Source organism: Emiliania huxleyi (assembly GCF_000372725.1).
Source record: "Emiliania huxleyi CCMP1516 unplaced genomic scaffold EMIHUscaffold_281, whole genome shotgun sequence".
NCBI lineage: Eukaryota > Haptophyta > Isochrysidales > Noelaerhabdaceae > Emiliania > Emiliania huxleyi.
The window spans coordinates 82,864-102,686 of record NW_005199916.1 but is presented as its reverse complement, the minus strand read 5'-3'; the positions used below and the strand labels follow the sequence as shown (position 1 = coordinate 102,686).

General features: G+C 65.5%; 4 protein-coding genes across 4 annotated transcripts; 1 reads left to right on the top strand and 3 right to left on the bottom strand.

Annotated features, from left to right (window-relative positions):
- Positions 1-297: 297 nt before the first annotated feature.
- Positions 298-5,289, bottom strand: EMIHUDRAFT_418918 (hypothetical protein). The gene is made up of 8 exons (XM_005776194.1): positions 5,020-5,289; positions 4,634-4,974; positions 4,367-4,549; positions 4,162-4,316; positions 3,260-3,999; positions 1,737-1,957; positions 1,467-1,688; positions 298-1,213 (listed from the first exon to the last, which is right to left on the bottom strand). The coding sequence occupies exons 1-8, from the start codon at positions 5,209-5,211 to the stop codon at positions 400-402; spliced, it is 2,868 nt and encodes a 955-aa protein (XP_005776251.1). The 5' UTR covers positions 5,212-5,289; the 3' UTR covers positions 298-399.
- Positions 5,290-9,950: 4,661 nt separating this feature from the next.
- On the bottom strand, positions 9,951-10,524 carry EMIHUDRAFT_367858 (hypothetical protein; the record flags this gene model as incomplete). Its single annotated transcript, XM_005776193.1, has 1 exon — positions 9,951-10,524. A coding segment is annotated over one exon (249 nt), but the record flags the coding sequence as incomplete, so codon positions are not given.
- Positions 10,525-15,681: 5,157 nt separating this feature from the next.
- EMIHUDRAFT_367856 (kelch domain-containing protein) lies at positions 15,682-17,062 on the bottom strand. Its single transcript, XM_005776192.1, has one exon. It carries the CDS (start codon positions 17,034-17,036, stop codon positions 15,903-15,905), a length of 1,134 nt encoding a protein of 377 aa, XP_005776249.1. The 5' UTR covers positions 17,037-17,062; the 3' UTR covers positions 15,682-15,902.
- A 672-nt stretch (positions 17,063-17,734) lies between these two features.
- EMIHUDRAFT_116162 (hypothetical protein) lies at positions 17,735-18,875 on the top strand (the record flags this gene model as incomplete). Its single annotated transcript, XM_005776191.1, has 2 exons — positions 17,735-18,055; positions 18,159-18,875. 2 exons carry the CDS (start codon positions 17,735-17,737, stop codon positions 18,873-18,875), a joined length of 1,038 nt encoding a protein of 345 aa, XP_005776248.1.
- Positions 18,876-19,823: the final 948 nt, after the last annotated feature.

Genomic DNA, 19,823 nt, shown 5'->3' with positions numbered 1-19,823 from the left:
CTACGTCAAGGCGCATCGCGGTTTCTACCACGACGCGATCTTTGTCAAGCGCAACAACTTCAACCTGCTGCTCCCGAAGACGTTCGGCGGCGGCTTCTCGCCCACCGCCGTTCTCAAGCTGCGCCGCCTCGCGCGCAAGGTCGCGCGCGGCAGCGTTGACCGCACGGCCTACTCGCCCAAGTACTCGCTCTCTTTTATGTCCCACGAGTCGGTCCGCGTGCCTCCTCGTGTCGCGCATCGTTCTCTCACCCATCCATAAACTCACTTTGGCCTCACTAAAGCGAAGTAGCGAAGCGTCTGAATCCTGAATCCTCAGATTTTAGATTAGGACGCTGTGGGCCCTCTACCCTCACAGATCACAGATCACAGAATACGACAACGCAGGGCGCGGTTGGCGGCTCATCGCTTGCGCGACATCGTCCTTTGCTTCGTCGCCGACGCCACCACCTTGTCCTCGACGCGCAACCCCTTTCGCCTGCGCACGCCGTCCATCAGCTTGCGTGCTAGATTGATGGTGGGCAAGTCTCCGTCGTCCAGCGCCTCCTGCTCCTCCTCGGTCGCCACCACAAAGAGCGGGTCCTGTGGCAGCGCCTCGTAGTGCGAAAAGACGAGCTGAGGGTGCGCGGCGCCCGATGTGTTCTTGCGCAAATCGTTCGCGAAGCCAAACGACTCGACCACCGGCAAGCTCGCCGAGATGAGGAAGAGGTCCGTGCCCTCACGCAAGTCCTCCGCCAGGATCTCGCCGCGCCGCTTCCGCAGCACGGCGTACATGCGGCCGAGGATCTCCTGGTCGCATTGGACCTCGCAGCGGTACACCGGCTCGAGCAGCCGCGTGCCGCAGCGCAGGAAAGCGGCGCGGCACGCCTCGCGCATCGCGGCAATGAGCTGGCCGGGCAGCGCACCAGCCTCGGCGGCGGGCTCGGCGGCGGCGGGCTCAGCGGGAGGGTCGGCACCGCCGCCGCCCCTGCCTGTGATGCCCCTGCCTGTGATGCCGCCGCCATCCCAACCGCCGCCGCCACCGCCGTCCGCCTCGTCGCTCCAGCGGACCTCCTCGACGAGAAAGACGGCGCCTAGTCGCGGCGACGCGGGTGGGGACGGGGCGCCGCCCGCCGCCTCGCGCGCGAGGGGAGGGGCCGACGCGCCGCTCGTCGGCTCGTCGCACAGGGGGCTAATCTCGGGTAATCTCGGGTAATCTCGGGTAATCTCGGGTAATCTCGGGTAATCTCGCGCCGCTCATCGGCTCGTCGCACAGCGGGCCCTTTGCCACGGCGAGCAGGAAGCCGGACACAAGCGACGTCGCCAACTGGCTGCCCGCCGTGCGCGCGAGCGGGCTCGTCGGCACCTCCATCGCCTCCGCGGCTTGCGCGCTGCAGACGAGGAGCGTGTCGAGAGGACCCGTCCCGAGCAGCCGCGCGCCGGCCCAGCCCGCGCCGCCGCCGCCTAATTGACCCTTAACCAACCCTTACTCAACCTTGCATTCGTGTACAGCCCAGCCCGCGACGCCGCCGCCGATGGCGCTGGCATCGAGCGCGTCGGAGACGTGGCGCAGCGCCGCGGCCTGCGCCGCAGGGAGGAGGTCGAGCGGCGGGAGGCAGCTGTGGCCGCCGCCGAGGCTCGCAGCGCCATCGCGCAGCGCCGCCGCCGCGGAGTCGGGAAGCCGCGCCGCTCGGACGGCGAGGGAGGCGTGCCTAATTCATTAGTCCTTCATAGCTCATCAGTGGTTCATGTTCATGTACGCCGCGCCGCTCGGACGGCGAGGGAGGGCGTGCCGGCCGGCGGTGGCGGCGGTGGCGCTGCCGTCCGCCTCTGGCGCCAGGCCCTCGCGGAAGGGGACGATGGGCGGCGAGATGGCGAGCTCGACCCCGGGCGCAAAGGTTGTGCGCAGGTCGTGGAGGCAGCGCTCGAGGTGCACCTCGCCGCACGCGCGCAGGACGAGCTCGCCGGTGGGGAGGGTCGCCTACGCGGCAGCGAGAGATGGGGAGAGATGGGGAGAGATGGGGAGAGGTGGGGAGGGTCGCCTACGCGGCAGCGAGAGATGGGGAGAGATGGGGAGAGATGGGGAGAGATGGTGAGAGATGGGGAGGGTCGCCTACGCGGCAGCGAGAGATGGGGAGAGATGGGGAGAGATGGGGAGAGATGGGGAGGGTCGCCTACGCGGCAGCGAGAGATGGGGAGAGATGGGGAGAGATGGGGAGAGATGGGGAGAGATGGGGAGGGTCGCCTACGCGGCAGCGAGAGATGGGGAGAGATGGGGAGAGATGGGGAGAGATGGGGAGGGTCGCCTACGCGGCAGCGAGAGATGGGGAGAGATGGGGAGAGATGGGGAGAGATGGGGAGGGTCGCCTACGCGGCAGCGAGAGATGGGGAGAGATGGGGAGAGATGGGGAGAGATGGGGAGGGTCGCCTACGCGGCAGCGAGAGATGGGGAGAGATGGGGAGAGATGGGGAGAGATGGGGAGGGTCGCCTACGCGGGCGGCGGCGGCGCGAGGAGGGGAGGGGTGTGTGGTGTGTGTCCTGCGCGGCGGCTACGGCGCGAGGAGGGAAGGGGGGGGTGATGTGTGTGTGCGCGCGCACGCGTGTGTGTGCGCGCGCAGCTCTCGTCAGTTGCGGGAGCTTCGCGCCTCGAGAGCGGTTCGGCGCGTCTCGGCGGCATTCTGAGGCATCTCTGCGGCATCTCTGCGGCATCTCTGCGGCATCTCTGCGGCATCTCTGCGGCATCTCTGCGGCATCTCTGCGGCATCTCTGCGGCATCTCTGCGGCATCTCTGCGGCATCGCGCCGTCTCGAGGGCGGGGTCCGAGTCGTCCAGCCGGCGGAGGCCCGCCTCGAGGGTCGGGAGCGAGCTGATGTCGGTCGGCTCGACAGCCACCTGCGGGCGAGGCCGGAAGGCGGCTCGGGCGAGGCTGCGGCGCGGGGGGGCGTCAGTTGGCTCGGGAAAGGCGAGCCGCCTGCACGGTCTCCCCATATCTCCCCATATCTCCCCGTATCTCCCCGTATATCCCCGTATCTCCCCACATCTCCCCACATCTCCCCACATCTCGAGCCTGCACGATGGGCGCCCCCGCGAGCCGCATCGGCTCAAACGGCGGGCAGTCCGGCTCGCTGGAGAGAGTGCCGCACCTGCGAGTCGGAATGCAGAGAGCTGAAGTCGGAGCCTCGGCGGAGTGCCCTCCCCCTAAGGTACCGTGTCCAGTACCCTACCCCAACATCACCCGAATCCAGTACGAGGGCTCGAACGCTGCGGCAGCAGCGAGAGTACGGCGGAAGAGAGGCGATGTGCGGGCTCGGGGTGCCTCGTGTCTCTTCTCTGCAGAAGGTGCACCCCCGCATCGAGGGCCGTCAGAGATGAGATCTGGGGAGACGTGGGGAGGTGTGGATCTGCACCTCCACCATCTACGGTGCCGCGCTTCCGCACCGCGCCAGCCAGCCCGCCAACCCCGATGATGGAGCCTGCAGACGCTTGCGGCGCGCTGACCAGCTCACGCCCCATCAGCAGATAGAGGCGCAAGCTGTCGATCGGCAGCACCACGCCGCCGCCGCCCTCGCCGCCGCCCTCGCCGCCCTCGCCGCCGCCGGCCGCCGCCGCAACCAGCCGCACCGTGCCCCCGCTGCCGGGGCGGAGAGTGCCTGAGAACAGGCGCGCGAAGCCGACAAACTCGTCCGCCTCGTGCGCGCCCGGCACGCCCACCGCGTACACCATCTTTGCGACGTAGAGCACCAGCGGCGCACTCTCCGACGCGTCGCACGCCTCGATCGCCGCGCGCACGCGGCCGGTGCGCGGCTGCGCGGCGAGCGACGGGCAGAGCGACGGCAGCCGCGCCGCCTGCGCGGCTCGCGAGGAGGGGAGGTGCGCAGCGACGGCGCCGAGGAGCGAGCGCGCCAGCGGCAGCCACGCGCTCATCACGGCGCGCACGGCGACCGCGCCGTCCGCGTGATTCAGCTGCTGCGGCGGCACCGACAGCCCGAGCGAGCCGATCATCTTGGCGAGCTGCGTGGCGTCTGAGCAAAGGGAGATGTGGGGAGATATGGCGAGATGTGGGGGGATGTGGGGAGATGCGGAGAGATGGGGCGGCGTGCGTGGGGTGGCCTCGCACTTGAGGACGCCACGCAGACATGGGGAGATATGGGGAGATGTGGGGAGATGGTGGGGTGGCCTCGCACCTGGCTCGAGCAGCGCCGCCGCGTAGACGCGCCAGACCGCCCCGAGGACAAACTCGGCGAACATTGGCTTGAGCCGGCCCGACGGGTCGCTCGAGACCACCCGCTTCGTCTTCGGCTGGTAAAAGTACTCCCCCCACAGGGTCCGCTGCAGCGTGCTCTCCTAACGACCAGCTCGTCAATAGTGAGTTGACACTCCTCCTTCCACAGGGTCCGCTGCAGCGTGCTCTCCTTGAGGCCGAGCTTGGCAGCGTACTGCCGCGCAAACGCGGCGAGGTCGAAGGCCCACCCGTGCGCCGCCGAAGCGAAGAGCACGTTGCCGCGCGTCGGCGAGAATTGGAGCTCGCGCACCCCCTTCTCCCCGCCGCCGCCGCCACTGCCGCCGCCGCCACTGCCGCCGCCGTCACCGCCGCCGTCACCGCCGCCGCCGCCGCCGCCATCGTCGCCGCCGCCGCTGTCACCACCAGTGGCCAACGCGGCGGCGGCGCCGCCCTCGGCGACGAGACGGTCCGCGGTGTAGAACTGGCCCGCGATGGCGTTGAGCTGGCCGAGAATCCGCTTGATGTGCCCCCACGCCTCGATGGGCGAGAGGCGCAGCTCCGCGACTAGCCGGTCCATCTTGTTGAGGACGAGGAGCGGGGTGACGCCCTCGTCCCACGCCTGCCGCAGCACGGCGGCGGTCTGCACGCACACGCCCTCCACCACGTCCACCACCAGCAGCGCGCCGTCGCTCAGCCGCACCGCCGAAGAGACCTCGGAGCAGAAGTCGACGTGGCCGGGCGAGTCGATCAGATTGACCCGCAGCGGGCTCGCCGCCTCTGCGCCGCCGCCCGCCGCCGCCACCTCCTCCGGCTGGTATACCAGCGCGATGGAGGACGCCTTCATCGTGATGCCGCGGTCCTGCTCGTCGTCGCGCGAGTCCATGTAGCGCAGCTGGCCGGCCAGGCGGCTCGAGATGATGCCATTGCTCGCGATGAGGCCGTCGGAGAGGCTAGTCTTGCCGTGGTCGACGTGAGCGAGGACACAGACGTTTCGCGAGTCAGGCCCGTTCATCTCGAGGCGTGCAGCGCCAGTGCGAGGCCTCCAGGGACCGACGCGAGTGCAGGCAGCGTCCGACGATGGCGTGAGGGTCGACGAGTACCCTGGACCGATTTACGCCCCGGCGGGGATGGATTTGCGGGTTACCCCGTGCCGCGAGACTTGGGCATGTATCTCCCGCGATGTGTCGCGGACAAACCCAAGTAGACGCCCCTTGGGCGGGTGTCGCGTCTTACTTACACAAGAGGAACTATAACACATCGCTAGTCATGCTTTCTGGGACAAAAGGGAGAGGGGGTTGTGTTCTCTAGGCCCCTAAGGGCCGCGCTGTGTGTCGACTGTATAGTCTGCGGGCTGCGCTGCGCTCGCGCGAAGCGACCGAGTTTTACGACGGGCGCGGGTTGTTGACTCTCTCCCTGTACCTGTGTTAGTGCCAGTGCGCGCCAGTCCCGTGCCCAGTGTTGTGCGAGGGAGCTTTGTTGTAAAACTCTCCCTGCTGCACAGCCAGTGTAGACCTGGCCTGCACTGTGACGCGCGCGCTCATTATCAACGGGGCGCTCGGCGATGAGACATGCGCGCGGCGAGTGATTACGAGCGCGTCGTTTGGAGGGCGAAGGTGGTACTGGGGATCGGTTGGGGCGCTGTGTTTGTCGGAATACTCAGTAGGCTGCCCTGCCAATTCACGGACCAGCCGACCAACACATGCAATGTCCATGACCGTTGCGGAGGCGTTGCGCTTGCACGTCCAATGGTGCTCTACGCTGACCCATCCGAGCCACTCGAGGGTGGCACTCGAGCTTTTGCAGCGCTGAAGAGTGGCTGCATCGGGGTCTTGACCATGAATGGTTCCACCTGGTTTGCAGAGCTGCGAGAGCAGCTCAAAGTGCTGGGCATGTGGCGGCGCACCGTCATCTTCCAAAACAAGCGTGAGGCGTGCGGCTCCGCAACTGGCCTCTTCCGCGCGCACAAGACTGCATGGGCGCATGGTGTGCGGCGGGGCTGCCGACACATGCTTGTTATGGAGGATGACGCGCACTTCCACAGGGCCACCCTCAACGTGAGCGAGCCGCGGGTCGGTGCATTTCTACGAGCTGCTGGCGACGACGATGCAGACATCCTCTACCTCGGCTTTCACATCCCGGGACAGCCGCGTCAGCCCACCGAGCGCCTACATTGCATCTACCGGATTCACGCGCCCTCGCTCGCTCACGCTTACATCATCTCTGCCAATGCGATGCGGCGATTGGGCCAGTGGCCAGCGCAAGGCCATGTCGACCACTTCCTTGCCTATTCGCAGGCAGCTACATACGCAGTGAGGCCCCAGTTCGCCTTCCAACGATATCACCAAACAACTAACCCGTGGTACGGCTCGAACAATGCGAGCCTGCTCCTGCAGCATTCGCAGGCGCGCTGGCTGAGCAGCCCGGCACGAGTTCACGAGTGGGAGGAGACGAATCTTTACTCGCATGCGGGTCAAAACGAGTCCTCCTCGTGTTCGGGCGTGGAGGGGTAGGGGGCGCTCCTCCTGCGTCCTGGCCCCTCGCGCAAGCGTTGAGATAAAGCCGTACAGGGCCGGTGCTGTCGGGTGAGCTGTCGGGTGGTGAGCTGTCGGGGTGTGCTGTCTGCTGTCTGGCTCTGACACACACCAGCCACGTTTGTAATACCAGAACAGCAGCCATTGTGTACCGTGTGCGGCTCGAGCCTCGACCGTCGACGTCCAGATTCCTTGCTTCCAGCTGGCGAGGCCGAGGGGCCGCCCCACAAGAGACGCAAGAGGCCGAGGAGCATGCAGGAGCCAGGACCCAGGGACTTGCTCTGGGACTTGCAACTTGGACCCAGCTCGCACAGGCCCCAGGCGGGTGTGGCGCTGGCGGGGCCGCGCGGGACCACTCCGCACTTAGACTCGCGGGGGGCGGGCGCGCTTTTCAGATTCCAGATCCAGTTCGGGACGGGATCATTCTATCTAGACGACATTACGAGATCTGCGCTCGGTGTCACGACTCGAGACAGCGTTGGATGTACACGCATATACGAACAGAGCTCTTTCCTCTCGCGGGCGGCTCGCGCCAGGCACCAGGAGCAGGGCAGAGGGTGTCGCTCGAGTGCGCGAGCGATCACGGGCGCGAGGGCGGGCGGCAGAGGCCAGAGCTCCCCTCCGGGCGGCGTGCAGCTAGTCCCGAGCCCCAGCCGCCGTAAGGCTCCCCCCCCCTCCATGCATGCAGCCCGGCTCGCTGTGGGTTCCGGACCGGGGTGGGGCGGGGATCCCCTACCCCGAAGGTGGGCGAAACCCTGGCCTCAGTCGTCGCCAGCGGCGCCGCTCGGGTCGTAGGCCTCGACTCGGTCGTCTGCCTGCATCGTCTGGAAGCCCTCAAAGGCCGCCCGTCGCAACACGTAGACAGTGAACACTGGATACGTCCAGAGCGGCGTCCAACTTGGTAAAATTCGGTCCAGCTGATTAACCTTGGTAGGTGGACAAAAGTATGCGTTTTCCGGCCTCCCCTCCCTAACATTAGCCGGCCAAAATGTGCTCCTACCGGCTAATATTAGGGAGGGGGGGGCGGTCGGGTGTCAGACCTAGCGCTAGGCGTGCGAGGCTGACGTATTTTGGACAATCCACCTACCAGGGTTAAGGTCCGACAGGTTCGGCACCGGGCACAGCCTCGGTATACAAAATTTGCCTGCGGGCCGACCTTCACAGATCACCAGATCAGTAGTACACAGATCCACACTTGCCGACTATAGCCGCGCTCCATCGCACGGTTGACTTTACGGTTGAGCCTTGATGTGAGAGACGCTCACTGCGGAGAGAGAGGACGGGTGCAGGCCGGCATATAAAGGGTGCACGGACGGAGCTAAGTGCCTCGCCGTCCTCGCGGGAGTCGCTTAGGCGGCTCCCGTGGTGTACCTGTGTTAGTGCCAGTGCGCGTCAGTCCCGTGCCCAGTGTTGTACGAGGTGGGTGTAAAATTCTTTTTTCGAAGCGACCCGGGCCGCCCTCTCGCTGTTGAGAGGAGGGCGCCTGGGTCTAAATTTAGTGCGGTGTGAAGTGTTTATGTACTGCATCTTTAGTGCACTTTAGCGCAAATTTAGCGCGAATTCAGCGCAAATTTAGCGCGAGTTCACTGCGACTTTACATCCAGATTTAGCGAGGTTTAGTGCGTCTTTAGTCCAGCCGCGCAGTAGGATCCAGCCGCAGCCCCTCGCTGGGCCTCCCTCCCCCTGTCCCCCTGCAGTCCCCTGCCCACTCGCAAAAGTTCCCCGTCCCGTCCCTAACCGAACGAAGGTTGTTCAGCTGAACATCAACCTCCGGTGCTTTCCGGGCTGCTTCTCCGGGCTTACCATTTCGAAAGATCAGCAGACTTGGCTTGACAATAACTATCCGGCTCTTGTGGCGAGGGACGTGCACGCACTAGAGAGGGAGAAGGCAACACGGGACGAGGCCAGGGCCAAGCAAGCCACAGCGCGGCAGGATGGACCGATTCAAAAGATGCAGAAGGGAGATTTATATAAGAAAATCAAGGAGGTCTTCTTTGAGCTGTTGCCATTGCACTTAGGAGGAGGTGCATGGCTGGGGCTGGATCCAACATGCTTGTACGAGTACACGCGTATGTAAAGCTGCTTGCGGTGACTACATGGATCATGGCCATTTGGCCGTTTCTGTCATCGTGGTCTGGATCCTTCATCCTTTGGTTCAACATTGGCTTTGAAATTCCAAGACCGACCCTCGCCTCTACTCTATTACAGCTGGTGGTCACGGGCACAGCATGGGTTGTGCGGTCGGAGGTGGTGCTTGCGGTGGCGCATTCAACTGTGCTGGTCCTCCTCTCGGGAATCGGTGCTGTGCCTGTGCTCAGTTGGGAGATCTTGCTCTGGAGGGCTGCATATCTAGCCTCACTGGGAGCCTGCCTTTGGGTCGTGAGGGCAGGGGCCAGGCATCTCCTGTGGTGCATTCTTGGCAGCCAAGGAGCAAAGCACGCGGCCCTGGCTAGCTGTGGTTCTCGAGGTTCTCGAGGTGGATATCCTTTGGCCGCGTTGGGTAGCGAGGATTGGTGTAACCCGAGCCACGGAGGCGTGTTTTCTGGCGGCCGACCGTCAGTGCACGGAGTTGCCCCTTCTCCGACTGCCCCGGCTAGTTCCCGAGTTTCGCGGGAGTGACCCCATGCGTCAAACCCGAGACCTAGCGCGGGTGGGTTGGAGGGGGCTCGCCCCGTTCCTCCCCATCGGGCCGCATGAGCGGCCACGCCTCGCAGATTCGTTTTCGCGCCTGGGTCAGGCGCGCGGGGCATCCCCCGGGTCGCTCGACCAGCGATCCGAAGAGTGGCCGCTATGCGAGGGAAAGAGCGGGGCCCTCGGGGTACGCCTCGCCCGGCCCCCTCCGAGGGGGGAAGGGAATTGCGGGGTCCCCTCGGGCGCCTCAGTTCGGCCCTCCCGAGGGGGGGGAGGGGAGCAAGGGGGTGGGGGGATCGGGGCGGTGGGGAGGGGTCTCGGGTTTCATGTGGCTAAGACTTGCCTTTCGGGGAGGGGCCTCGGGACGGCGAGCGCAGTGGCGCCCGCTCGACTTCTTCCCCTCCTCCCCCGAGGCAGCGAGTAGGCAGCGAGAGGAGGTCTCGAGCGCCTATATGGAGGTATGTGAGATGGTGATGGGAATGGGTGGTCGGGCGGGCGGGCGGGCGGGCGGGCGGGCGGGCGGGCGGGCAAGCAAGCGGGGAGCGGCGGGCGGGCGGGGCGGAGCGGGCGGGCAGGGTTATCGGGGGAATCGGGGAATCGTGTCCACAATCAGCGGCAGCGGAGCAGCAGCCGCAGCAGCAGCTGCTGCAGCAGCAAGCAGCAGCCAGATTGCTGCCGTTGTCTGCGCCGCGATCCGCCGCCGCGCCGCCGCGCCGCCGCCGCCTGCGCTCGCCGCCGCCTCGTAGACGACTCCTCTCGCGCTCGGAGAGCCACGCAGCGGGCCGCGAGGTTGTGGTCAGAGAGCAGCAGGGTTGAGATCCACAAAATCGGCCAAATTTGAGGTTGCTCGAGAGAGCCTGGAAATGGTCCCGCGCCGTTGCCCCGGTGCCGGCGCATCACGTCTCAGCCGCGATGGGCCGGTTCCGCCGCGCAGTCGAGCAGCAGGAGCTCGGAGGCAACTTTGTCGACAAACTGGTCGAGCCAAAAATCGGCGAAGAAGCGGCACTGGCGGCACGCCGGGACGATTCCGGACTGATCACATTGTTCGGCACCGCGACGGCGAGCCGCCGCGAGCCCACAGGAGAGCTGGGCGCCGCGGCACCAGACCGCGCCGCCAGCGAGGCGAGAGCACCAGCCGACCGGCCGTGTAGCTGTGGTGTGGCCGGGAAGCCGTGCTAAAGGTGCGTGCCCGCACTAAAGATGCGGGACCCACACTAAATGTACTGCAGCTGCCCGCACCTAAAGCGAACTAAATGTGGCGCTAAATTGGAGATAAAACACACTCTCGATCTCGAGGTTCTCGAGGTGGATATCCTTTGGCCGCGTTGGGTAGCGAACACACTAAATATGTGCTAAATATGTGCTAAATTTGCGCTAAAGACGCACTACACACGCACTCGAACACACACTAAATAGCGCACTAAACTGTCACTAAAGTTCATTCACACGCACTAAATTTAGACCCAGGCGCCCTCCTTGAGAAGAATTTCACCGCTCCCGCGCGGGAGGCTGTTGAGAAGAGAGAGGAGGCGCTCAGCATCCGCAACCCCGCCCGTTTGCATGCCCGGCCGGACGAAGGCTGGCTCGGCCGGCTCCCGGCGCGGGCACGCTTCAACGGCGGCTACTGCTGCGCCGCTCTCGCTGCCGAAAAGGATCGAAGCGGCGGCGGAGAACGGCAAGGTGGGCGTGGTGCAGACGTGGCTCGCCGGGGATGGGCGGGTTGACGCGACGTGCGTGCATCGCGGCGTGAGTGGCTGTACGCTCCTGCTGATCGCCGCCGAGCACGGTCACAAAGAGCTAGTCGAACTGCTGCTGAATCGCGGCGCGGAGGCGGACGCGCGAGACAGCGACGACAGTACGGCGCTGATGGTCGCGGCCGCCAAAGGCTACGAGCAGGTGGCCGAGATGCTGCTGCGGCACGGCGCAGGGATCAACCTGCAGAACAGTCTCTGCGGTACCGCGCTGATGCTGGCAGCCTTCTACGGCCATCCCGCCGTGGTGCTCCGCTTGTTGCGGGCGGGCGCAGACATGAAGCTGCGCACGTTGGTCGGTGAGACAGCGCTGCAGTACGCCAAGGAGAAGGGCCACACCGAGTGCGTCGAGGCCTTCAGGACGCATCTCAGGGAGGTGACGGCAGCTCGGATCAAGGCTCCGTCCGCCGAGGCGGGCGGCGCAGGGGCGGGCGGCGCACCCGCAGGCGAGGCGGCGGCTGGCGCCAGTGCTGCGGCCTCTGCCTCGAGCGGCGAGGGCGCGGAGGCCGCGCCGGGCAGCGAGGCGGTGCCGAATGAGGTCGTGCTAGCGGCTCGGCGAGGCGAAGATGCGGCGGTGCTGGCGTGGCTCGACGGCGGCGGGTGGGTCGACGAGAGGTTCGAGTACGTCTTTGGTTGCGGCACTCGTGCGAGCGGCGTGACACTGCTGATGCTCGCAATGGCCAATGGCCACGCGGGACTGGCCGAGGCACTTCTGCGGCGCGGCGCGGACGTCTCGTTGCAGAAGAGCGACGGTGGCACTGCGCTGAGCCTCGCCGCCGCGAACGGCTACGAGAACCTGGTCGAGCTGGCATTGCGGCGTGGCGCGGAGATCGACCAGCCAAACAACAAGATTGGCAGCACTGCGCTGATGGAGGCCGCCTACAGAGGCCACGAGCAGGTTGTAGACACGCTGATCCGGCACGGCGCGGAGATCGACATGCAGGACAACGACTTCGACACCGCTCTGATGGCCGCCGCCCTCGGCGACCGTCCCGCCGTGGTGCTTCGCTTGCTGCGGGCGGGCGCTGACATGACGCTGTGCAATAGCAGTGGCAAGACTGCGCTGCAATGGGCCAAGGAGAAGGGCCACGCCGAGTGCGTGCGCGCCCTCGAGGAGCATGCGGCGGCCGAGAAGGCGGCCGAGAAGGCGGCGAAGGAGGCGGCGTGGGTTGCTGGGGCGGCGGAGAGGGCGGCGGGGAGGGCGGCGGCAGAGAAGGAGGCGGCGCGGCACGCCGAGGAGCTGCTGGCGGAGGTCGAGGCGGAGAAACGGGCCAAGGGCAAGAAGGGCAAGAAGAAGAAGAAGAAGGGCGGCGGGAGCGGCGGCGCTGGGCCGTCGCAGGAGGCTGAGGCGCCGGCAGAGGCGGCGGCGACAGCCAAGCCCGCGCCGTTGGACAGGGAGGGGTTGCTCCGGCTTCTCGCGGAGCTCCACGAGGACAGGATCCGGTTCGGCATCACGCCGGAGACGTCGGTCGAGGGGCTGGCGGAGGCGTTGGGAGAGGCGGCGGGCGAGGCGAGCGAGGAGGAGGGCGAGGAGGAGACGGCGGAGGCGGCCGAGGAGGAGGACGAGGAGGAGGGCGAGGAGGAGGGCGAGGAGGAGGGCGAGGAGGCGGCAGCGGAGGCGCGCCGGCAAGCTGAGGCGAAGGCTGCGGCTGTGGCAGCGGCAGAAGAGGAGGAGGAGGCCGCGGCGGCGGAGGAGGCGGCGGCAGAGGCGGCGCTCGCCGCAGCCAAGGCGAGGCGCGTCTCGGCGGCCGCTGCGAGGGCGAAGGCGCGGGAGGCGGCCTAGCCCACGCGCCAAAGAGGACTGCTGGCGCAGACCGCAGTGGCAACCATGTGTGGGGAAGGGATTCGAAGGGTGTCGGCAGTGTCGCTCGGACTTTGGCAACATATCGCGAATTTACCACTCTCGGAGTGTACACTCTACGGCTCTACGCACTACGGACACGAGATACACAGAGTGACACACGTGTGTTCGTGTACTCATACAGAGTGACAAAACACTAATTGATTCAAAACATACTACAGCGTGACTAGGTCCAGCCCTGTGGGTGGCGCAGGTTGTGACATTTGGCGATTCCGCGACTTACATCTTACTGGGCCCCTGAGCCGCTACCCGTGTGCGATTTTTTGTGGCCCGGACATGATACTGATAGTAAACGGGTCAGAACCGGCCAAACACAGGCTACAGCCCCACACACGCGCCCGCCATAGCTCCTGGAGAGCATGCGCGAGTGACGCGCTGCAAGCCGCGAGAGGAGTGGCATCAGAGGCAGGAACGACGTGCTCTTGCTGCACCTCGCAGCTGCACCAAGTGTGCTCGCAGTGTATGCCACGGCCACTGCCTGCGGCATTGCTCTCGTGCAGCTAGGCGACGCAGGTCCATCAGCAGGGCTCATCCAATGCGAGCGCACATTGTGCGTAGCCGCGGGCAGGTGGCAGTGCACAGCCGCACACCGGCTGTGGCGGCTCGAATGCCCCCGGCAGTGCTGCTAGTCATCAACTTGCGTATTCGGGCCGCAGCAGACTGCTGCTGTGGCAGCAGCAGCAGCCTGCTGCTGCCTGATTCAGTCAAGCCAGCGGTGCAGCGAGGCGTGCAGAATTCGCGCGGTTTGGTACCTCCTGAGGCTGAGCGCGTTCAGACTCGGTGACCGGAGTTGGATGGTTCGATGGAGCTCCCGCGAGCTCCATCGAACCATCCATGGCCGGACGGCGGAGCGTGAGGTGGCGAGCGGAGAGATGTACGTCAAAAAAAGAGCTGTACCGCAAGACCAAAAAAACACTGACGATTGTCATGGCCATGCTCTCGCACACGCCTGGGGGGCCGCCCGCGTCGCCGCCTGCGTGCGCGCCTTCGGTGCCCCGCTCGGCGCTCCCCGCTCCGCCCTTCTCGCTGGCCGCGAAGGCGTCGGCGCTCGTCCGGGGGTCGTGCGCTTCGCTGCTCGCCTCGTCGGGGAGCCGCGTGTGCGCGACGCTCCCTCCTTCCACCGGCAATGGAGCCGCGCCGTGTCTAACGGCCCCACGGCTAGGGGATGGGCTGCGGCCGGCGATCGGCGCGCGCCCACGGTCCGAGCGCCGCTTCTCGGCGCACGCGGCGCGTGCGGCCTCCCTCGAGCGTCGGGACACGGCGCGCGCGGTTTCCAATGCGAGCGCCGCCTCGGGGTGCAGGGTCGCCGCGACGATGGTCAGCGAGGGCGGCGGTGCCCCCAGCCGCACTGCTTCCTCGCGCCGTGTGTGCACGGCCTGCAGTGCGCTACAGCTCTCGCGCGCCGCCGTCAGTGGCGATGCGCAAAACATCAACAACGCTGCTCGCAACATGCGTGTCGCGCACTCATTCATGACCGGTCTCAATGCCCCACCCCCCTGCGCGCGGGCCTTCTAAGCCCGCGGGTAGTCCCCCCCCATCCCCAGGGCCTCCAGGGCTCGCACCTCAACCTCTCACAGGCCAGCGCACAGCGCGAGAGGTATTTTCTTCTCAAGAACAAGGCTGTGAAGGACGCTCGCTTGCTAAGTTTGGTGATGTCGAGTGCGTCTGTGCCTGGCCGCAGCGCGGAACCGTCATGGTTGAGGTAGGGCGGTCGAGTCGAGCTGCGCTCATTCTCTTCGCCTCCCACCATAAGACGGGCACCGCGCTGAACGCGGCGCTTACGCGCGCAATGGTGCAAGCGCGGCCAGGCACAGTGCGGCTGATCAACACCGGCCTGGGCGATGGAGTCAAGAGCAGAGGGTACTGGTGGGAGCCGGCTGCCCTCCGAAGCTTTCTGGAGGACTCGCCGGACGGTGTCGCGGTCGGGTGGAACGAGCACGCATACCAGTGGCCGGCGGCAGAGATGCCCGCCGTGCGGTGCCTCGTGCATGACGTGCGGGACCCTGTGTCGATGGTGGTGTCGGCGTACCTGTACCACATGAGGATAGGGAGGTCAAGGCCGCGCTGTGGGGCACGGCTGTGCGAAGATTGGCTCTACTCGCGCCAGCCGTTCCAGCGAGGAGACTTTTGCGACTTTATCTCGACGAATGCCAGTCTCGGTCTGTACGGCAAGCTCGCTCTCGCCAGGTGTGACGCGGAGGCGCTGCGTTGCCAGCTGGCAGGAAACACGCTGGGCACCATCAGGCAGATGGATCACATGGCGGCGTCGGTCCAGGACCACGGCCCGCGCGCAATCACACTCGACCTCCTGCAGGACTGGGTGGCCGACTTTGAGGGCACTCTGCTGCGGGTCCTCCGCTTTTGCGGCCTCGACGACGGCTTCGCGAATGGCACGCTAGCAGCGTACAGGACCGCGGCCGTCGCATCAAAGGGGGTGCACGTCAACAAGGACCTGGACCGAGCAGAGGCGCTCGCAAACCTGCTCCGCCGGGCGTGCACCACCCCCGCTGGCGAGCTCGACATGGAGTGGTGTGCGACCGGCGGGCGCTTTGAGGAGTGCGGACCGAACGTTTCCTATCGCTGTAAAGGAGAGGTGCGCAGCTCCTGTTGAGATGCGTGCTAAAATACACCACATTTTTGGCACACAAATGGGGGAGAACGAAATCGGGCATGGCACAGTTTCGCCGAACCTCCTCTGCGTAGTGACACGGCGGGGCGCGCTCAGAGGGAGCGAGGGAAAGCGGGGTGGGGCTGGGGTCGGGAGACGGAGAGCACGAGAGAGGCGGCTAGAAGCGGCGGCGGCGGCGGCCGCGCGCTCTCTGCAGGCGCGAGGGAGTTTCCGCCCTTCTTTGTGTGGGGTGCGTGGGGCCGCGGCGTCACCAGCGGCGGCCGCGAGGCTTTTGCGAGCTTCCTCTCCCTCCAGAGAACCCTACGCCACGGTGATGCCATGAAAAGATCGTGCGGTCGTCAACGGCGCAGCCGCCTCCCACGCGTTCGTCGCGGGGTCGTATCGCTCAAGCGAGCTGAGGGCCTCGTTCTCGTCGTACCCGCCCACAGCGTACAGCTTGCCATCGAGCGCCGCAGCTCCGAGGATTGCGCGAGCCTCCGCCATCGGCGCCACCGCCTCCCACGCGTTCGTCGCCGGGTCGTACCGCTCCACCGAGCTGAGGAGGTCGTAGTTCTGGCCTCCCACAGCGTACAGCTTGCCGTCGAGCGCCGCCACGGCGAGAGAGTTCCGCGCCTCTGCCATCGGCGTCACTGCCTCCCACGCGTTCGCTGCCGGATCGTACCGCTCCACCGAGCTGAGGGAGCCGTTGTTGTACCCGCCCACAGCGTACAGCTTGCCGTCCAGCACCGCCATGCCGACAACAGCTCGCCCTGCCGCCATCGGCGCCACCGCCTCCCACGCGTTTGGCGCGGGGTCGTACCGCTCCACCGAGCTGAGGGTGCCGCCGTCGCCGCCGTACCCGCCCACAGCGTACAGCTTGCCGTCGAGCACCGCCACGGCGGGATTATCGCGTGCCGTCGCCATCGGCGCCACCGCCTCCCACGCGTTCGCCGCCGGATCGTACCGCTCCACCGAGGTGAGCCAGTCGTCGTTGTACCCGCCAACAGCGTACAGCTTGCCATCGAGCACCGCCATGCCGGCTTCCCCTCGTGCCGTCAGCATCGGCGCCACCGCCTCCTCCGCCCACTCGTTTGTCGACGGGTCGTACCGCTCAAGCGAGCTGACAGTCCCACCCTCGCTGCCGTGGCCGCCGATCACGACGAGGCGCGGCCCCTCGCGCTTCTTCAGCGTCTCCTTCCAGCCGCGGCGCCACGCGCGGCACGTCCCCTTGACGGCGTGCGCCGTGGTCGGCAGCTGGGCGAGGATGTGCGGGGCGAGGTCCGGCGAGAGGAGGACCTCGGAGAGCACCCACTCGGGCTGCTCCACGAGCCGTACGGCGTGCTCCTCCGCCACGCGCAGCGCGGCGTCGCTCGCGTCCGCCTGCGCCTCGATGATGGCGCACAGTTGCTCTGGCGAGAGGCCCGCGACGCGCGCGCCGATGCGATGAGAGGCCATAAAAGTACAGCAGCGGCACAAGGATTTCGCTCGTGCGGTACCAGTTTTTTGTTGCCGTGTGTTCATACCCGGGTATGTGTATGTATTGTAGGTATATTGTCTGGCATTTCAAGACACAGAGCTCTCACAGAATCACAGCGGGAGGAAAGCGGCGAGTCGCAATTCCTGGGGTCCTTGTGGCGGGCCACCCTGTCCAGAGAGGCATGGATGCCAATCTGGGGTCTCTCGTCTCTCGACCGAGTCTGATTTCGCCTCGCCGCCTCCCGATGGTGGTAAGGCTGGAGAGCCAAAGCGGCGGAGATGGCGGGGGAGGGCGGGGGATCGAGGAAAGCACGACTCGCACCCTCACTCTCACTCTCACTCTCTCTCTCTGTCTCTGTCTCTGTCTCTGTCTCTCTCTCTCTCTCTCTCTCTCCCTCCCTCCCTCCCTCTCCCTCTCCCTCTCCCTCTCTCTCTCTCTCTCTCTCTCTCTCTCTCTCTCTCTCTCTCTCACTGTGTGTGTGTGTGTCGTCTCCAGGATGCTTTTGGTTTTTTCGCCTGTGTTTTGCCCTACCTCCAATAAACAAAATACGCCGCCGATTCCACAATGCTGCACGCGTGGGCAACGCCGGGCAGGATGTCGGGCCCACCCGCACGTCCTTGTCGGAACGTGACCAAGGACGGTCGAAACCGCGACGAGCACACCACCCAGCCAACCAATGTCGGGCAGCAGCGAGATGGAGAACACTGACATGAACAACATGAACAACACAGACGCGAAGATCAAGACGGATGCTCTCGGCGTCCTGCCCGAGTCGCTCAACGGCGGGACTACGGCCAACCGGCAGCTCATGGCGCACATTGGCCCGATCCGCGCAGTGATTGCCTCGAAGCTCGGAGTGAAGCTGGATCACATGCGCATCTCCAACAAGATGTGGAACGTGCTGAAAGAGCTCGAGGCAGAAGACCGCATCAATGCGGTCAAAAAAATGGAGAAGGAGAAGGACATCTACCGCGATATTTCCAGGGGCAATTTCGTGGTGAGCAACAGCCCCCCAAATAACAGCCCCTATTCTCCCATCCTCCTGCGCCATGCGCCAAACACTTCGCGATTTACCGCTGAGAGCCGTCTTGACGATGCAGGTCTACATGTCCAAGGAGGCACAGAACGCTGGGGACTCCAGAACGCTCGAGGAGACGCTCGAGGACCGCGCTGCACGCATCGAGATCCCAAAGGAGGTGCTCGCCAAAATTGACGCCTGCTGGCAGCTGGAGGAGCAGTACAAGATTGCGTGTACGCAGCTGCACGAGGACAGTGACGCGGTGACGCTTGTTGCGGACGAGGACGGGGAAGACAAGTCTGTGACGGCCCCGGCCTTCACGGCCCTCTCGGAGCGCGCCAAGATGAAAAAGCAGCAGGACCAGGAGGAGAAGGCCGCAATGCAAGACGCGGACAAGATCAAGATCGAGCAGTTGCTCAAGTCGGAGGAGGCCGAGCTGAGCCTTCTCGAGGACAAGCTGGACGAGCAGCGGCGTCGGAAGACGAGCATCGATGACGAGCTGGGCAAGGAGAAGGACCAGCGCGACACGCTTGAGAAGGAGGCTGTCGCGCTCGCTCGTGTCGTTTTGAAGAGCGAGGGGCAGGAGGCGCGCGACAAGGAGCTGCGGAAGCTGCGGGTCAAGAACCTGGAGGCGATCAATGGGAAGGAGGAGGAGGCCACAAAGCTCGAGGACTCCATCAAGCAGTACAAGAAGGAGAAGGCCGATCGCGATGCGAACATCGCAAAGTATCGCGGCAAGATCGTTCAGAAGCGCCCTGCGGCGAGCTCGGAACAGGGGGGGAAGAAGCAGAAGATGTGAAGCCCTCGATCGAATGTTCTTGCGAGCATGTGCATGTCCTCATCACATGCCCTGTGATATCCCATGTTTACGTCTTTCCTGCGATCCTGCGTCGCTCTGCTCCGCCCTCTAGCCTCTTGGCTAGTTCCAATTCACTCTGAGACGCTAATCTTGAAAACGCGTCCAACGGAGCTCCGTGTTGCTGCCAGCGGAATCCCCCGCACTTCCTGCGGCCATGGCCGATGATACTAGTATGAGAGGTCATCTGGCTACCGCGAGAGCGACCCAACTCGTCGACATCGTCCGATGATGGTGCCGCAAAGTCAGCCTTCGGAGGCTATCGTGGGGTCGAGCCGGCAGTAGCCGTGACATGTGGTTCCACCACCCCTCGTAGGCTTTGCCTCTGACCGCCACCGTTCCCAGGCTGCCTAATGGGATGGAAAGGAAGGCTCGGCGAGCGTATAGAAGCGTGCTCGACCTCGTCGTGGCAACCTGCACGGCAGCGCTGGCAGGCGCGATGAGCGTCGTGCCACCTGACCCGAGACGGGTCGCAGGCGTCGTACCGAGCGCGTCGAGACCGTGTCCTGATGTGATCTGCACGGGTGAGTCACGTCGGCGTCAAAGGAGCGACGTGCGACCTGTCAGAGCTTGATCTCCGATCTCAGCGGCGTCGAGTCGTCTCCGGCGCGCAACAAAGGTACATACCCAGGACGCGCAGAGGCAGCTGCGATCGGAGATAGAGCTCTGACAGGTCGCACGTCGCCTGTTGGACGCCGACGTGACTCACCCGTGCAGATCACATCAGGACACGGTCTCGACGCGCTCGGTACGACGCCTGCGAACCGTGTCGGGTCAGGTGTGACGTCGGCCTTCGAGCTCGGCAGGGGTGCCGGGCCGGTCCTTGAAGAGGGGCGCGATTCTGCCCGTGTAGTCCGGAAAGGGGCCCGCCCCCTCGGGGCCAGGACGTCC

Excerpts from the sequence above, each read along its gene's own strand:
- EMIHUDRAFT_367856 (XM_005776192.1), bottom strand. The coding sequence starts at position 17,036 with ATGGCCTCTCATCGCATCGGCGCGCGCGTCGCGGGCCTCTCGCCAGAG.
- EMIHUDRAFT_418918 (XM_005776194.1), bottom strand. The coding sequence starts at position 5,211 with ATGAACGGGCCTGACTCGCGAAACGTCTGTGTCCTCGCTCACGTCGAC. Across the intron at positions 1,958-3,259 it reads CACATCGCCTCTCTTCCGCC|GCGACCCTCCCCACCGGCGA; the intron begins GTACTCTCGCTG and ends GCTGCCGCGTAG. Across the intron at positions 1,689-1,736 it reads CGCCGTCCGAGCGGCGCGGC|GCACGCCTCCCTCGCCGTCC; the intron begins GTACATGAACAT and ends CTAATGAATTAG.